This window comes from Oncorhynchus clarkii, chromosome 17 (assembly GCF_045791955.1).
Source record: "Oncorhynchus clarkii lewisi isolate Uvic-CL-2024 chromosome 17, UVic_Ocla_1.0, whole genome shotgun sequence".
NCBI lineage: Eukaryota > Metazoa > Chordata > Actinopteri > Salmoniformes > Salmonidae > Oncorhynchus > Oncorhynchus clarkii.
In genome coordinates this window covers 77,432,133-77,448,990 of record NC_092163.1, presented here as the reverse complement: position 1 = coordinate 77,448,990, position 16,858 = coordinate 77,432,133, and the positions used below count along the sequence as shown (strand labels likewise).

The following is a 16,858-nucleotide window of genomic DNA, read 5'->3' as shown; positions in this document are numbered from 1 at the left end:
TACTGACTACACTACTAGCGGCACTACTGACTATACTACTGGCTACACTACTGACGACACTATTGACTACACTACTGACTACACTACTGATGACACTACTGATGACACTACTGACGACACTACAGACTACACTATTGTACTATGTGACTACTATGTACAGCCATGCCAGATATACCCGGGTTCAAATACTGTTTGACTGAGCTTGAACGTTACACAATGGGACCAATAGAAAAGACGACGAGCAGACAAGCATGTGTCAGGGACAAAGCCAAATTAGGTCAGTGTTGGGTCCAAGGCTGGCAGGCAACCTGGATCTTAGTTCTGTGTTTGTATTTGTTTTACATGTCAAACATTGAACTGGTTTCAACCACGTGGATTCAGAAACCACTGACAGTGACGTATATCGTTGACACATCATTGAGGGTGGGATGTTTTAGGGGAAGATTCAGTCAGGCAGGACATACTCATAGCATGTATATGTGTGGTCTGTAGGCCGTCTGCCTAGTTACCTTGATAAGAGAGCTGATGACAATGGCTCCAGCATTCACCATGGGGTTGTGGGGTTTGTCTAGGCACACAAGTATCAGGGTTAAAACAGATTTAACACAGTATATTCATAGAAGTGGAATTTTGAGCGACAAGTCTTAAGACAGACGATATCACGTCCACTTGGTAGAAAGTAGAAGAACTATCTTGTCACTTTGAACTCACGTGGCCTTAACTTCTACTGAAATCAAATCGTATTCTTCCGCCAAACTAACTAACACCCCTACAATATAGCAAGGGTTCCCCTTTATACCCACCTTCCTCATCCAGGTAGAGCTTGTTGAACTTGAGTCCGCTGGGCTCCATCCCCACATAGCGGTGTACCTTCTCTGTCCCAGCCTCGTGAATAGCCACAGCATACTCCAGAGGCTTCACACACGACTGGAGGCAGAAGGGCTGCTTGCTTTCTCCTACTGAGTGTCTGGAGGCAGGAGACACGGAGGAGACAGGGAGGAGACAGGGGGAGAAAGGGAAAGGAGAAGATGGGGGGAAGACAGGAAAAAAAGAGAGGACAGGAGGAGAGAGGAAAACAGGGGAAGAGATAGGAAGAGAAATCAGGGAAGAAAGAAGAAAGGGAGAGAAGGCCTAGTTGTCAGCATAAGTAACTATTTCACATTCAGTTATGTTTTAAAATCACTTTTAATCTGCCAGACATCCTCTGTCCATCCACAGAACATAGAGACACACCCCCAGAGATCAGGACTGTTGTACATACCTCTGTCCATCTACAGTACACAGAGACACACCCCAGAGATCAGGACTGAACTTGGCCAGGTGGGGAATGTAGACTGCTACCTGTAACCAGGAAGTACAGACAGACCATTAGAACAGGTGCATGTTTCCAGCTCCAACACAGTGCAGTAATATCTAGAAATGCAGTTAGCCCCGCCCCCCCCCCATTTTTTTTTTTTTTTTAAAGAAATATCAGAACTAACAATGTCAGAGACTGGAATAAAAACAGTGCCTTCGGAAAAGTATCAGACCGCTTGAATTTTTCCACATTTTGTTACGTTACATCCTTATTCTACATCCTTATTCGATTAAATAATTTAGTTTCCTCAGCAATCTAAACACGATACCCCATAATGGCAAATGTTTAAAAAATAAATAACAGAAATACCTTATTTACATAAGTATTCAGATCCTTTGCTATGAGACTCGAAATTTCCATTGATCATCCTTGAGTTGTTTCTTACAACTTGATTGTAGAACCCAATGGTCACTCTGACAGAGCTCTAGAGTTCCTATGTGGAGATGGGAGAACCTTCCAGAAGGACAACCATCTATGCAGCACTCCACCAATCAGGCATTTATGGTACGGTGGCCAGACAGACGCGACTCTTCAGTAAAAAGCACATGATAGCCCGCTTGGAGTTTGCCAAAAGGCACATAAAGACTCTCAGACCATGATAAACAAGATTCTTTGGTCTGATGAAACTAAGATTGAACTGTTTGGCCTGAATGCCAAGTGTCACGACTGGAGGAAACCTGGCACCACCTCTATGGTGAAGCATGGTGGTGGCAGCATCTTGCTGTTGGGATGTTTCTCAGCGGAAGGGACTGGGAGACTAGTCAGGACCGAGACAAAGATTAACGGAGCAAAGTACGGATAGATCCTTGATGAAAACCTGCTCCAGAGTGCTCGGGATCTCAGACCGGGGTGAAGGTTCACCTTCCATCAGGACAACGACCCGAAGCACACAGCCTAGACAACACAGGAGTGGCTTTGGGACAGGTCTGTGAATGTCCTTGAGTGGCCCCGCCAGAGCCCGGACTTGAATCCGATCGAACATCTCTGTAGAGACCTGAAAAAAGCTGTGCAGATTGACGACGGGGAAAAAATGATTTAATCAATTTTAGAATAAGGCTGTAACGTAAAAAAATGGGGAAAATGCCTGAATACTTTCCGAATGCACTGTATATACATATATATATATATACGGTGTGTATAGACAGTATGGACAGTATATGAATGGAAATGGTGTGTACAGCAGTGGTTATACAGGACCAGTCAAAAGTTTGGACACACCTACTCATTCAAGGGTTTTTACTCTTTTCTACATTGTAGAATAATAGTGAAGACATCAGAACTATGAAATGACACATATGGAATCATGTCATAACCAAAAAAAGTGTGTATAAACAAATCTAAATATATTTTAGACTTGAGATTCTTCAAAGTAGCCACCCTTTGCCTTGACGACAGCTTTGCACCCTCTGTGCATTCTCTCAAACAGCTTCATGGGGTAGTCACATGGAATGCATTTCACTCTTGGCTCCACTCTGCTCACATACTCTGCTGGAGATAGAAGCTGTTTTTCAGTCTCTCTGTCTCCGCCTTCTAGAGGGTAGTGGGGTGAACTGGCAGTGGCTTGGGTGGCTGAGATCTTTGATGATCTTCTTGGCCTTCCTATGATGGGTGTTGTAGATGTCCTGAAGGGCAGGCAGTACGCCCCCAGTAATGCGTTGGACTGACTGCACCACCCTCTGGAGAGCCCTGCGGTTGAGGGCGGTGCAGTTGCTATATTGGGCGGTGATGCAGCCCAACAGAATGCTCTCGGCGGTGCATCTATAGAAGTTCATGGTGTCTTAGGGGCCAAGACAAATTTATTCAACCTCATAGGTTTGAAGAGGCGCTGTCTTCACCACGCTGTCGGTGTGGAGTGACCATTTCTGTTCCTAAGTGATGTGCAGGTCGAGGAACTTGAAGCTTTTAACCCTGTCCATTTAGTTCAGCTACCTTCGCCTTCTTGGGTACAAGAACAATGAAGGACATCTTGAAGCAAGTGGGGACAACAGACTGGGATAGTGAGAGATTGAATGTCCGTAAACACTCCAACCAGTCCAGCAGCCTTGCAAGGGTTAACACGCTTGAACGACTTAATCACGTCGGCCAAGAAGATCGGGAGCACACGGTCCTCGTGAACGACGGGAGCCCACGTCGGCGGCTCTGTGTTGTTTTCCTCGAAGCGGATGAAAAAGGTGTTCAAGCTTGTTTGGCAGTGAGGAGTCAGTGTCCACGATGTGGCTTTCCCTTTATGATTCGTGATTGTCTGGAGTCCCTGCCACATGCTTATTGTGTCTGAGCCGTTGAATTGCAACTCCACTTTGTCCCTGTACTGTACTGTTGTTTTGTCTCTTTGATTGCCTTACGGAGGTCGTAGCTGGTCTGTTTGTACACGTCCATGTTTCCAGTCACCTTGCCGTGGTTAAATGATGTGGTTCACGCTTTCAGTTTTGCTAGAATGCTGCCATCTATTCACGATTTTCTGGTTTGGACAAGTTCTAATCATCACAGTAGGAACAACATCCTCTATCCACTTCCTTATAAACCCAGTCACTGAGTCAGTGTATACTGATTCGACCAGGAACATTTCCCAGTCCGCGTGAACAAAACAATCTTGAAGCGTAGATTCCAATTGGTCAGACCAACGTTGGACAGTCCTTACCACAGGTGCTTCTAGTTTAAGTTTCTGCCTATAGGCGGGGAGGAGTAGCATGGAGGCGTAATCTAATTTGCCAGAGATAGGGCGGGGGAGGGCAGTGTAGCCATCCCCAAAGGGAGAGTAACAATGGTCATGTGTGTTCTCCCCGTGTGTAGCACTGGAGATGTGTTGTTTGAATTTCAGGAGTGTTTACCTCAGATTTCCTTTATTAGATGCCTAGTTACAATAAGTGCGGCCTCAGGATATGTGGTTTTCAGTTTACACAAACTCCAGTGTAGCTCATTGAGAGTTGTCGTGGTGTCGGCTTGGGGGGAAATATACAGTTGATGTCGGAAGTTTGCATACACTTAGGTTGAACTTATTACAACACATTTTTCAACCACTCCCCAAATGTCTTGCTAACAAACTGTAGTTCTGTGAAGTCGGTTAGGACATCTACTTTGTGCATGACACAAGTAATTGTTCCAACAATTGTTTACAGACAGATTATTTCACTTATAATTCACTGTATCATAATTCCAGTGGGTCAGAAGTTTACGTACACTAAGTTGACTGTGCCTTTAAACAGCTTGGAAAATTCCAGAAAATGATGTCATGGCTTTAGAAGCTTCTGAAGCTTCCTAATTTGAGTCAATAGGAGGTGTACCTGTGGATGTATTTCAAGGCCTACCTTCAAACGCAGTGCCTCTTTGCTTGACATCATGGAAAAATCAAAAGAAATCAGCCAAGACATCAGAATTTTTTTTAGACCTCCACAAGTCTGGTTCATCCGTGGGAGCAATTTCCAAACGCCTGAAGGTACCACATTTATCTGTACAAATAATAGTACGCAAGTATAAACACCATGGGACCACGCAGCCGTGATACCGCTCAGGAAGGAGACGCATTCTGTCTCCTAAAGATGAACGTACTTTGGTGCGAAAAGTGCAAATCAATCCCAGAACAACAGCAAAGGACTTTGTGAAGATGCTGGAAGAAACAGGTACAAAAGTATCTATATCCACAGAAAAACGAGTCCTATGTCGACATAACCTGAAAGGCCGCTCAGCAAGGAAGAAGCCACCGCTCCAAAACCGCCATAAAAAAGCCAGACTACTGTTTGCAACTGCACATGAGGATAAAGATCACACTTTTTGGAGAAATGTCCTCTTGTCTGATGAAACAAAAATAGAACTGTTTGGCCATAATGACCATCGTTATGTTTGGAGGAAAAAGGGGGAGGCTTGCAAGCCGAAGAACACCATCCCAACAGTGAAGAACGGGGTGGCAGCATCATGTTGTGGGGGTGCTTTGCTGCAGGAGGGACTGGTGCACTTCACAAAATAGATGGCATCATAAGGAAGTAAAATTATGTGGATATATTGAAGCAACATCTCAAGACATCAGTCAGGAAGTTAAAGCTTGGTCGCAAATGGTTTTTCCAAATGAACAATGACCACAAGCATTCTTCCAAAGTTGTGGCAAAATGGCTTAAGGACAACAAAGTCAAGGTATTGGAATGGCCATCACAAAGCCCTGACCTCAACCCTATAGAACATTTGTGGGCAGAACTGAAAAAAGTGTGTGAAAGAAAGGAGGCCTACAAACCTGACTCAGTTACACCAGCTCTGTCAGGAGGAATGGGCCACAATTCACCCAACTTATTGTGGGAAGCTTGTGGAAGGCTACCTGAAAGTTTGACCCAAGTTAAACAATTTAAAGGCAATGCTACCAAATACTGATTGAGTGTATGTAAACTTCTGACCCACTGGGAATGTGATGAAAGAAAATAAAAGCTGAAATAAATCATTCTCTATACTATTATTCTGACATTTCACATTCTTGAAATAAAGTGGTGATCCTAACTGACCTAAAACAGTGAATTTTTACTAGGATTAAATGTCAGGAATTGTGAAAAACTGGGTTTAAATGTATTTTAACATACATCCAAGATGTATTAAACTTCCGACTTCAACTGTATATGGCGGTGACAATAACCTAAGAAAATGATCTCAGGAGGTAATGCAGTCAGGCGTTTGATGGTGAGGTATCCCAGATCTGGAGAACAAATGGACATAAGTTCCTGTACATTACCAGAATCGCACCCTGATCTGTTAATCATGACACATACCCTTCCCTGCAGCAATCACATTAAATCAGAAGCAGGTCATGAAGCCAATACTGTACGCGGTAAACAGATACTACTGTACACATTAAACTACTGTACACATTAAACAGATACTACTGTACACGTTAAACAGATATTACTGTACACGTTAAACAGATACTACTGTACACGTTAAACAGATACTACTGTACACATTAAACAGATACTACTGTACACGTTAAACAGATACTACTGTACACATTAAACTACTGTACACATTAAACAGATACTACTGTACACGTTAAACAGATACTACTGTACACGTTAAACAGATACTACTGTACACATTAAACAGATACTACTGTACACGGTAAACAGATACTACTGTACACATTAAACTACTGTACACATTAAATAGATACTACTGCACATGTTAAACAGATACTACTGTACACATTAAACAGATACTACTGTACACATTAAACTACTGTACACATTAAACAGATACTACTGTACACATTAAACAGATACTACTGTACACATTAAACAGATACTACTGTACACGGTAAACAGATACTACTGTACACATTAAACTACTGTACACATTAAACAGATACTACTGTACACGTTAAACAGATACTACTGTACACATTAAACAGATACTACTGTACACATTAAACAGATACTACTGTACACGTTAAACAGATACTACTGTACACATTAAACAGATACTACTGTACACATTAAACAGATACTACTGTACACATTAAACTACTGTACATGGTAAACAGATACTACTGTACATGGTAAACAGATACTACTGTACATGGTAAACAGATACTACTGTACACATTAAACAGATACTACTGTACACATTAAACTACTGTACACATTAAACAGATACTACTGTACACATTAAACAGATACTACTGTACACATTAAACAGATACTACTGTGAAAGTTAAACAGATACTACTGTACACATTAAACAGATACTACTGTACACATTAAACAGATACTACTGTACACATTAAACAGATACTACTGTACACATTAAACTACTGTACATGGTAAACAGATACTACTGTACATGGTAAACAGATACTACTGTACATGGTAAACAGATACTACTGTACACATTAAACAGATACTACTGTACACATTAAGCTACTGTACACAGTAAACAGATATACTTACATGTCCGTCATGGTTTTTCTGGACGGTGTCGTAGATTTGATCTATCTTTGTTACAAAGGCATCAAACTCAGGGATGATGAACTTCTTTCTGAAGGCCTGAATCAGAAGCACTATGTTCCCACCAACACACCTGAGGATCGTTACCACAACAACATTTTAATTAGAACTGAAATAAGGAAATGAATACCCTTTTGTCGGTGAACCAGAGCCCTAGAACATTAATTCTGAATTACACAGCGTTAGACTCAACTGTCTTTTCCTATTAAGGAAAAGTTTCAACTATGGCAATGAATTGGAGTTAATAACTATGAAAGGATTCTCATTCACAGTAAATTATTGTCGGTTCAGAAACCAGTGCTTCTCATAGTGTACATTTTAAAGGGTCTACTCCCAGCTGGCACATAACGTTCTGAGAACCATTTGTTTATTAGAGCTTGGTGAGAGTGTGGTTGTCCTGTGGTTATTTTGCATACAACCTTGCCACAACATTCTGGAAAATGTGCAGGATACACAGCTAGCGCATAACGTTATGAGAAACATATGTTCCTTAGGTGGGAATTTCAGTACTTCAGCATAACGTTTCTTACAGGTTTCCTCTTGGTTCTAGTACATTAATGTTCTCATAACATTAAGAAAACGTTCCACAAAAATCACACAAGGAAACATTAGTAACGTTCAAAGAACGTTCTAAGAATGTTATGTAAGAACATGCATTCTGTTCTCAGCGTCAACAAAACTCATTGTAAAACGTTCTCAGAACCTCCCTGGTAACCTAAAAATGTCCGTTCCCAGACCAGACAAAATGTTCACTTCCATTCTCAGAACGTTTACAAAACTTTCAGTTTTACCGGAAACGTATGGTTTCGTTCCCAGAACCAGTCGGAAACCAAAAACGTACTTTCCCTCAACTTCCAAGGAGCCAAATGTGCTAGCTGAGTATTCTACACAGTAGGTTATTCATAAATGAAGGTTTGTGAAAAGTTAAAAGGCCTATCATATGTCTTTGTTGTGAGTAGAGAGATGGGTTGGGTTGTAGGACATAATAAGGCATTGATCGGCCTTTTAATAGGATACATGGATACATAATTAGCTGTGTGTGTCACGGACAATAACGTTCACATTCTCACATAGCTCAGCTGAACCCTATTTTCCACAGCAATTCAAACCACTTTATCAGCACCAAGATTAGGAAACAACAACGGTAGAAGAAGTGGAATTAACGGTCATTCAACTGCATCTCAGGAAGTGTCACTCAGTACTGCCTCAAAGGAATCATCGGGAAAGATTACAGTATCTTTTCAAAGAACTGAGAGCAGTTTCTTAAAGCGACAGTACACAATTTCTAATTATAATCAAATAAGTAAGTTAATAAGTAACCATACACTAACTCCTGACTCCAGAGTTATAAATCAGAGTCATGGTGTGGCATGATAAAGACTAAACGTCTCTCATTTTGGCTGTGTGTATGTGTGTGGGCATGCGTGTGTATGTGTGGCCCCAAGGTCCAAGCCAGCTGTCATCTATCAATCCGAGTCGTTGCCTGCCCTGTAGCCCACAACAAGACTACCCACCCACTGCCCTCACACAAATACATGCAGACAATACGTAGGCGAGCGCACCGCGTGAGAGCACACATGCTGTTGTCTCTAGCTAACTCTTAAACATGACTTTGTCTTGAAGATTAAATGACAGAGAGAGAGAGAGAGGAGCTGTCTGTCTGTCTGTCTGTCTGTCTGTCTGTCTGTCTCTGTGTGTGTGTGTGTGTGTGTGTGTGTGTGTGTGTGTGTGTGTGTGTGTGTGTGTGTGTGTGTGTGTGTGTGTGTGTGTGTGACAGAAAGAAATACAGTATAATGTAGGCCTACAACAGACCCTGGATTAATCATGTGGAATGCTGAAGGGGTCAGGGTATTTATAGCCTTTCTCTACCATGGCACTTTGCAGTAAGAGGAGACAGAAATGTGATGACAGTGTGTTAGAGAGGCAGAGAGGGGTAGAGAGATGCAGAGAGGTGTAGAGAGAGGTAGAGAGATGTAGGGGGTAGAGAGAGGTGGAGAGAGAGAGCGAGAGAGAGAGGTGGAGAGGGGTAGAGAGGGGTGGAGAGGGGGAGAGGGGTAGAGACGGGTAAAGAGAGGTGGAGAGGGGTAGAGAGGGGTAGAGAGAGGTGGAGAGGGGTAGAGGGGTGGAGAGGGGTTGAGAGGGGTAGAGAGAGGTGTAGAGGGGTAGAGAGAGGTGGAGAGGGGTAGAGAGAGGTGGAGAGGGGTAGAGAGAGGTGGAGAGGGGTAGAGAGAGGTGGAGAGGGGTAGAGAGGGGTGGAGAGGGGTGGAGAGGGGTAGAGAGAGGTGGAGAGGGGTAGAGAGGGGTGGAGAGGGGTAGAGAGGGGTAGAGAGGGGTAGAGAGAGGTGGAAAGGTGTGGAGAGGGGTAGAGGGGTAGAGAGAGGGGTGGAGAAGAGTAGAGAGGGGTAGAGAGGGGTGGAGAGGGGTAGAGAGGAGTGGACAGGGGTAGAGAGGGGTAGAGAGGGGTAGAGAGAGTTAGAGAGGGGTGGTGAGGGGTAGAGAGGTGTAGAGAGGGGTGGAGAGGGGTGGAGAGGGGTAGAGAGGGGTAGAGAGAGGTGGAGAGGGGTAGAGAGGGGTAGAGAGAGGTGGAGAGGGGTGGAGAGGGGTAGAGAGAGGTGGAAAGGTGTGGAGAGGGCTAGAGAGTACTGATGGGGGGAGATGTATAAAGCTACATATCACAGTATTATTTTATACGATATTATATCGATACTTTGACATTAAGTATCGCAAAATTAAAAAACATCTTAAAAACCATCCTATAGTTTGTTCACCATCTTCTTTTTAAATAGCCAACGTGTTTTCAGCACTTTAATTTCCATGACTGATCAGAACAAATGTTCTCAACCCCTCTCATTTCCCTGCATACATACAGTGCCTTGCGAAAGTATTCGGCCCCCTTGAACTTTGCGACCTTTTGCCACATTTCAGGCTTCAAACATAAAGATATAAAACTGTATTTTTTTGTGAAGAATCAACAACAAGTGGGACACAATCATGAAGTGGAACGACATTTATTGGATATTTCAAACCTTTTTAACAACTCAAAAACTGAAAAATTGGGCGTGCAAAATTATTCAGCCCCTTTACTTTCAGTGCAGCAAACTCTCTCCAGAAGTTCAGTGAGGATCTCTGAATGATCCAATGTTGACCTAAATGACTAATGATGATAAATACAATCCACCTGTGTGTAATCAAGTCTCCGTATAAATGCACCTACACTGTGATAGTCTCAGAGGTCCGTCAAAAGCGCAGAGAGCATCATGAAGAACAAGGAACACACCAGGCAGGTCCGAGATACTGTTGTGAAGAAGTTTAAAGCCGGATTTGGATACAAAAAGATTCCCCAAGCTTTAAACATCCCAAGGAGCACTGTGCAAGCGATAATATTGAAATGGAAGGAGTATCAGACCACTGCAAATCTACCAAGACCTGGCCGTCCCTCTAAACTTTCAGCTCATACAAGGAGAAGACTGATCAGAGATGCAGCCAAGAGGCCCATGATCACTCTGGATGAACTGCAGAGATCTACAGCTGAGGTGGGAGACTCTGTCCATAGGACAACAATCAGTCGTATATTGCACAAATCTGGCCTTTATGGAAGAGTGGCAAGAAGAAAGCCATTTCTTAAAGATATCCATAAAAAGTGTTGTTTAAAGTTTGCCACAAGCCACCTGGGAGACACACCAAACATGTGGAAGAAGGTGCTCTGGTCAGATGAAACCAAAATTGAACTTTTTGGCAACAATGCAAAACGTTATGTTTGGCGTAAAGCAACACAGCCCATCACCCTGAACACACCATCCCCACTGTCAAACATGGTGGTGGCAGCATCATGGTTTGGGCCTGCTTTTCTTCAGCAGGGACAGGGAAGATGGTTAAAATTGATGGGAAGATGGATGGAGCCAAATACAGGACCATTCTGGAAGAAAACCTGATGGAGTCTGCAAAAGACCTGAGACTGGGACGGAGCAAGACAATGATCCAAAACATAAAGCAAAATCTACAATGGAATGGTTCAAAAATAAACATATCCAGGTGTTAGAATGGCCAAGTCAAAGTCCAGACCTGAATCCAATCGAGAATCTGTGGAAAGAACTGAAAACTGCTGTTCACAACTGCTCTCCATCCAACCTCACTGAGCTCGAGCTGTTTTGCAAGGAGGAATGGGAAAAAATTTCAGTCTCTTGATGTGCAAAACTGATAGAGACATACCCCAAGCGACTTACAGCTGTAATCGCAGCAAAAGGTGGCGCTACAAAGTATTAACTTAAGGGGGCTGAATAATTTTGCATGGCTTAGTTTTTTTGTGTGACATGCACTGTCAACTGTTGGACCTTATATAGACAGGTGTGTGCCTTTCCAAATCATGTCCAATCAATTGAATTTAACACAGGTGGACTCTAATCAAGTTGTAGAAACATTTCAAGGATGACCATTGGAAACAGGATGCACCTGAGCTCAATTTCAAGTCTCATAGCAAAGGGTCTGAATATTTATGGAAATAAGGTATTTCTGTTTTTTATTTGTAATAAATTTGCAATAAATTCTAAAAACCTGTTTTCACTTTGTCATTATTGTGTGTAGATTGAAGAGGGCATGTTTTTACGTAATACATTTTAGAATAAGGCTGTAACGTAACAAGATGTGGAAAAAGTCAAGGGCTCTGAATACTTTACGAACGCACTAAGAGCACTGAGCAATACGTTTGGAACATCAAATCGAAATAAAATTACAGTATCTAATCGTTATTATTATTCTTTTTTTGTATTTTCTAATTTTGTTTGCTAATTTCCTTACATTTTAACTCTGCTTTGTTGGGAAAGGGCTTGTAAGTAAGCATTTCACAGTAAAGTCTACACCTGTTGTACTTGGCAAAAGTGACAAATACATTTTGATTTCGAATCACAAGAATTTAAGGGATACTTCAGGATTTTGGCAAAGAGGACCTTTATCTACTTCCTCAGTCAGATTAACTCATGGATATCATGTTTATGTCTCTGTGTCAAGTATGAAGGAAGTTAGATGTAGTTTCGCGAGCCAATGCTATGGGTATTTGCTAGCATAGCAGATACCATAGACTTCCCGTCATTATGCTAACTCTAGTTAGCAATTGCGCTAGCGCTAAGTTAGCAACTTCCTTCAACCTCACGCAGAGACATAAAAACGGTATCCATGAGATCATCAGACTCTGGCGAAGCAGATAAAGGGCCTCATTATTTAACTAACAACAGTTAAATAAAATAAAAAAATATTTTTAAAAGCCTAAATCCCAAAGTATCCCTTTAAGTATCATGATAATATCTTATCGTGAGTTCCCTGGCAATCCCCAGCCTTAGTAGAAAGGGTTAGAGAGTGGTTTCGAGATGTGGAGAGAGGAAGAGAGGGAGTGGCTCTAGAAGCAGGTCCCAAATCGCTCCCTAACCCCCTCCCCTTTGACCCAAACCTTTTGATTTTGCAGACCTGTCGATGTAAGCAATGCGGAAGCTTCAACAATGCTACGCAATATACCTTGGGGTTAAGGGGAGAGATTTGGGAGCGGCGAGATCCAACTAGCCGACAAGATAGACGACTCACTTGTGGAAGAGTTCCCGGTCCATCATGACGTCATGAAAGGACTCCGTTACGGAGCGTTGCAGCTTGTCCATACAGTCCTTCAGTCGGGGGTCTGACGCATTAAGACCAGTTTTCTTCAGGGCCTGATCAAATCAAAACCAAACTTTATTTAAAGCGCATTTTGTAATCGCAAGACACTTTTACAGTAAAATCAAATTCAATGATAAATAACATAGATAGGGATCGATTAGGGAGAAAGGCATTATGGGATATTATGGCATCGGAATTTTCTTTTTTTTTTACTGGAAATAAAACAGCCACGCCAAGTTATTAATACTGCTATGAGAGACACTTGAATGTGAACTAATGTCACAGGAATGAACTTTAACTCATCTTGTAACCCACTGACAGAGATGAGCCTCTCTGTAGTAACTATATAGACTCTGTAGTAACTATATAGGGTCATATAGTCTCTGTAGTAACTATCTAGTCTCTGTAGTAACTATATAGTCTCTGTAGTAACTATCTAGTCTCTGTAGTAACTATATAGACTCTGTAGTAACTATCTAGTCCCTGCAGTAACGATCTAGTCTCTGTAGTAACTATGTAGGGTAATATAGTCTCTGTAGTAACTATGTAGTCTCTGTAGTAACTATATAGTCTCTGTAGTAACTATATAGTCTCTGTAGTAACTATGTAGGGTAATATAGTCTCTGTAGTAACTATGTAGGGTAATATAGTCTCTGTAGTAACTATACAGGGTAATCTAGTCTCTGTAGTAATTATGCAGGGTAATCTCTGTAGTAAATATATAGAGTAATCTAGTCTCTGTAGTAACTATATAGAGTAATCTCTGTAGTAACTATGCAGGGTAATCTAGTCTCTGTAGTAAATATACAGGGTAATCTAGTCTCTGTAGTAACTATATAGAGTAATCTAGTCTATGTAGTAACTATATAGAGTATTCTAGTTTCTGTAGTAACTATATAGAGTATTCTAGTCTCTGTAGTAACTATACAGGGTAATCTAGTCTCTGTAGTAACTATCTAGTCTCTGTAGTAACTATGCAGGGTAATATAATCTCTGTAGTAACTATCTAGTCTCTGTAGTAACTATAAAGGGTAATATAGTCTCTGTAGTAACTATACAGTGTAATATAGTCTCTGTAGTAACTATGCAGGGTAATCTAGTCTCTGTAGTAACTATCCAGGGTAATATAGTCCCTGTAGTAACTATACAGGGTAATATAGTCTCTGTAGTAACTATGCATGGTAATCTCTGTAGTAACTATGCAGGGTAATATAGTCTCTGTAGTAACTATCCAGGGTAATCTAGTCTCTGTAGTAACTATATAGGGTAATCTAGTCTCTGTAGTAACTATGCAGGGTAATATAGTCTCTGTAGTAACTATACAGTGTAATATAGTCTCTGTAGTAACTATGCAGGGTAATATAGTCTCTGTAGTAACTATGCAGGGTAATATAGTCTCTGTAGTAACTATGCAGGGTAATATAGTCTCTGTAGTAACTATGCAGGGTAATATAGTCTCTGTAGTAACTATGCAGAGTAATCTAGTCTCTGTAGTAACTATATAGTCTCTGTAGTAACTATACAGTGTAATATAGTCTCTGTAGTAACTATGCAGAGTAATTTAGTCTCTGTAGTAACTATGCAGGGTAATATAGTCTCTGTAGTAACTATGCAGGGTAATATAGTCTCTGTAGTAACTATGCAGAGTAATCTAGTCTCTGTAGTAACTATATAGTCTATGTAGTAACTATGCAGGGTAATATAGTCACTGTAGTAACTATACAGGGTAATATAGTCTCTGTAGTAACTATATAGGGTAATCTAGTCTCTGTAGTAACTATATAGGGTAATCTAGTCTCTGTAGTAACTATATAGGGTAATATAGTATCTGTAGTAAATATATAGGGTAATCTAGTCTCTGTAGTAACTATATAGGGTAATATAGTCTCTGTAGTAACTATACAGGGTCATCTAGTCTCTGTAGTAACTATATAGGGTAATATAGTCTCTGTAGTAACTATGCATGGCAATCTCTGTAGTAACTATGCAGGGTAATATAGTCACTGTAGTAACTATGCAGAGTAATCTAGTCTCTGTAGTAACTATATAGTCTCTGTAGTAAATATACAGGGTAATATAGTCTCTGTAGTAACTATGCATAGTAATCTCTGTAGTAACTATGCAGACTAATCTCTGTAGTAACTATATAGGGTAATATAGTCTCTGTAGTAACTATACAGGGTAATCTAGTCTCTGTAGTAACTATATAGGGTAATATAGTCTCTGTAGTAACTATGCATGGTAATCTCTGTAGTAACTATGCAGAGTAATCTCTGTAGTAACTATATAGGGTAATATAGTCTATGTAGTAACTATATAGGGTAATATAGTCTCTGTAGTAACTATGCAGGGTAATATAGTCTCTGTAGTAACTATATAGGGTAATCTAGTCTCTGTAGTAACTATATAGGGTAATATAGTCTCTGTAGTAACTATATAGGGTAATATAGTCTCTGTAGTAACTATGCAGGGTAATATAGTCTCTGTAGTAACTATATAGGGTAATCTAGTCTCTGTAGTAACTATATAGGGTAATCTAGTCTCTGTAGTAACTATATAGGGTAATATAGTCTCTGTAGTAACTATATAGGGTAATCTCTGTAGTAACTATACAGGGTAATCTTTTGACTGATGTGATCTTCACCAGACACATTCCTTCCAGTCCTCCATCGGGCCTGGAGGTATGGAGAGTATTTCATTACAATAACATAATTAAATAATGTTCCACGATACATCTCTGTGCGTATTCACCCTGCTGTTTCACACTATTTCTTGCAATAGTTGAATGTATCCTTTGTTTGAGTTACTAATAGTATTTAGAAAATGCAATAACATACAGATAATTAATTTTAAAAAGTGCAATGACTCAAACTAATTGTGCTGTCTTGAAATGGATTTGTGCTAAACTGAGAGAGAGTTTGTTGTCAAGGAGGGTTGTGTGAGAAAGGATTTATATATTATTAGGCTACAGAGTAATCTATTTAGTTTATAATTGAATCTCCATTCTTGTACAGGTTAACTGATGTGTGCACTCACAGAGATAAAGTGTGAGACGGGGACTTGTTCCTGACCATCTGTGATGGTGTAGAAAAGCATATCTTCGACTCCTGAGAACAGACCCTTTACATCACTGCTCCTACAGCAACATAAGAGGACAGTTTACACAACACAGACACACGCTAAAACGTATTCAAATCATATTTAATAGACTAATGGATGATTGATGAAAAAAAGGAGAAAAGCGTTGTTTTAAGAGATATAATTGCATGTCACACACACACACACACACACACACACATCATTGAATTGGACCAATATAGAAACACAAACTCACAGTTTGGGAAGCACGTGGTCCATATCTGAGGTTGTTCCAATGCGGTGCTGATCTGTTGAACTTGTGTTGAAACAGTGAATTTTAACGGTACGATGACAACCCGGTAATAAACAGTTATAACAACACTTTTTGATCACTTTTTTAGTGGCGTCTGTCACAAAGGTTTGCACAGCTGCTGCGTTGGTCACCCGTAATATTTTCAAACAATGCATGGTTTACAACTTTATACACAAATAAGAGCAGACTAGGAGAATAACTGCCTTCGGGAAACCTTCTCGTTATTTTCGTTACTTTCCAACTATTTCTCCGCAGTCTGATAGTTCCGCTTTTGGCCAAATCCACAACAGTTATACAGATCAAATCCTGTTGTCGCGTTCTAAACTTGTCGCGGTGAGCGCACAAGCAGCGAGCTCTGGCGACGACGTCTGAGTAATGTCAGGTCGGGCATTGGTCAGCACAGTGACCAATGAGAAATTACAACCAAGCACATTCTAGGAGATGATTAACACAAGGTCTGGCGCCAAAGATACAACGTATTCAAATACTCAAGGG

The 16,858-nt window shown here is 41.0% G+C and overlaps 1 protein-coding gene across 1 annotated transcript in view; it reads right to left on the bottom strand.

Annotated features, from left to right (window-relative positions):
* LOC139371448 (glutaminase kidney isoform, mitochondrial-like) overlaps positions 1 to 16,762 on the bottom strand; it is a 35,511-nt gene extending 18,749 nt beyond the window's left edge. Inside the window, exons 1-7 of the mRNA XM_071111870.1 lie at positions 16,307 to 16,762; positions 16,009 to 16,108; positions 12,904 to 13,025; positions 7,276 to 7,405; positions 1,262 to 1,341; positions 804 to 967; positions 510 to 568 (exon numbers count right to left, since the gene is read on the bottom strand). Coding sequence (XP_070967971.1) covers positions 510 to 568; positions 804 to 967; positions 1,262 to 1,341; positions 7,276 to 7,405; positions 12,904 to 13,025; positions 16,009 to 16,108; positions 16,307 to 16,518 — 867 coding nt within the window. The 5' untranslated portion in view covers positions 16,519 to 16,762. The remainder of the gene's footprint in view (positions 1 to 509; positions 569 to 803; positions 968 to 1,261; positions 1,342 to 7,275; positions 7,406 to 12,903; positions 13,026 to 16,008; positions 16,109 to 16,306) is intronic.
* Between the last annotated feature and the right edge of the window lie 96 nt (positions 16,763 to 16,858).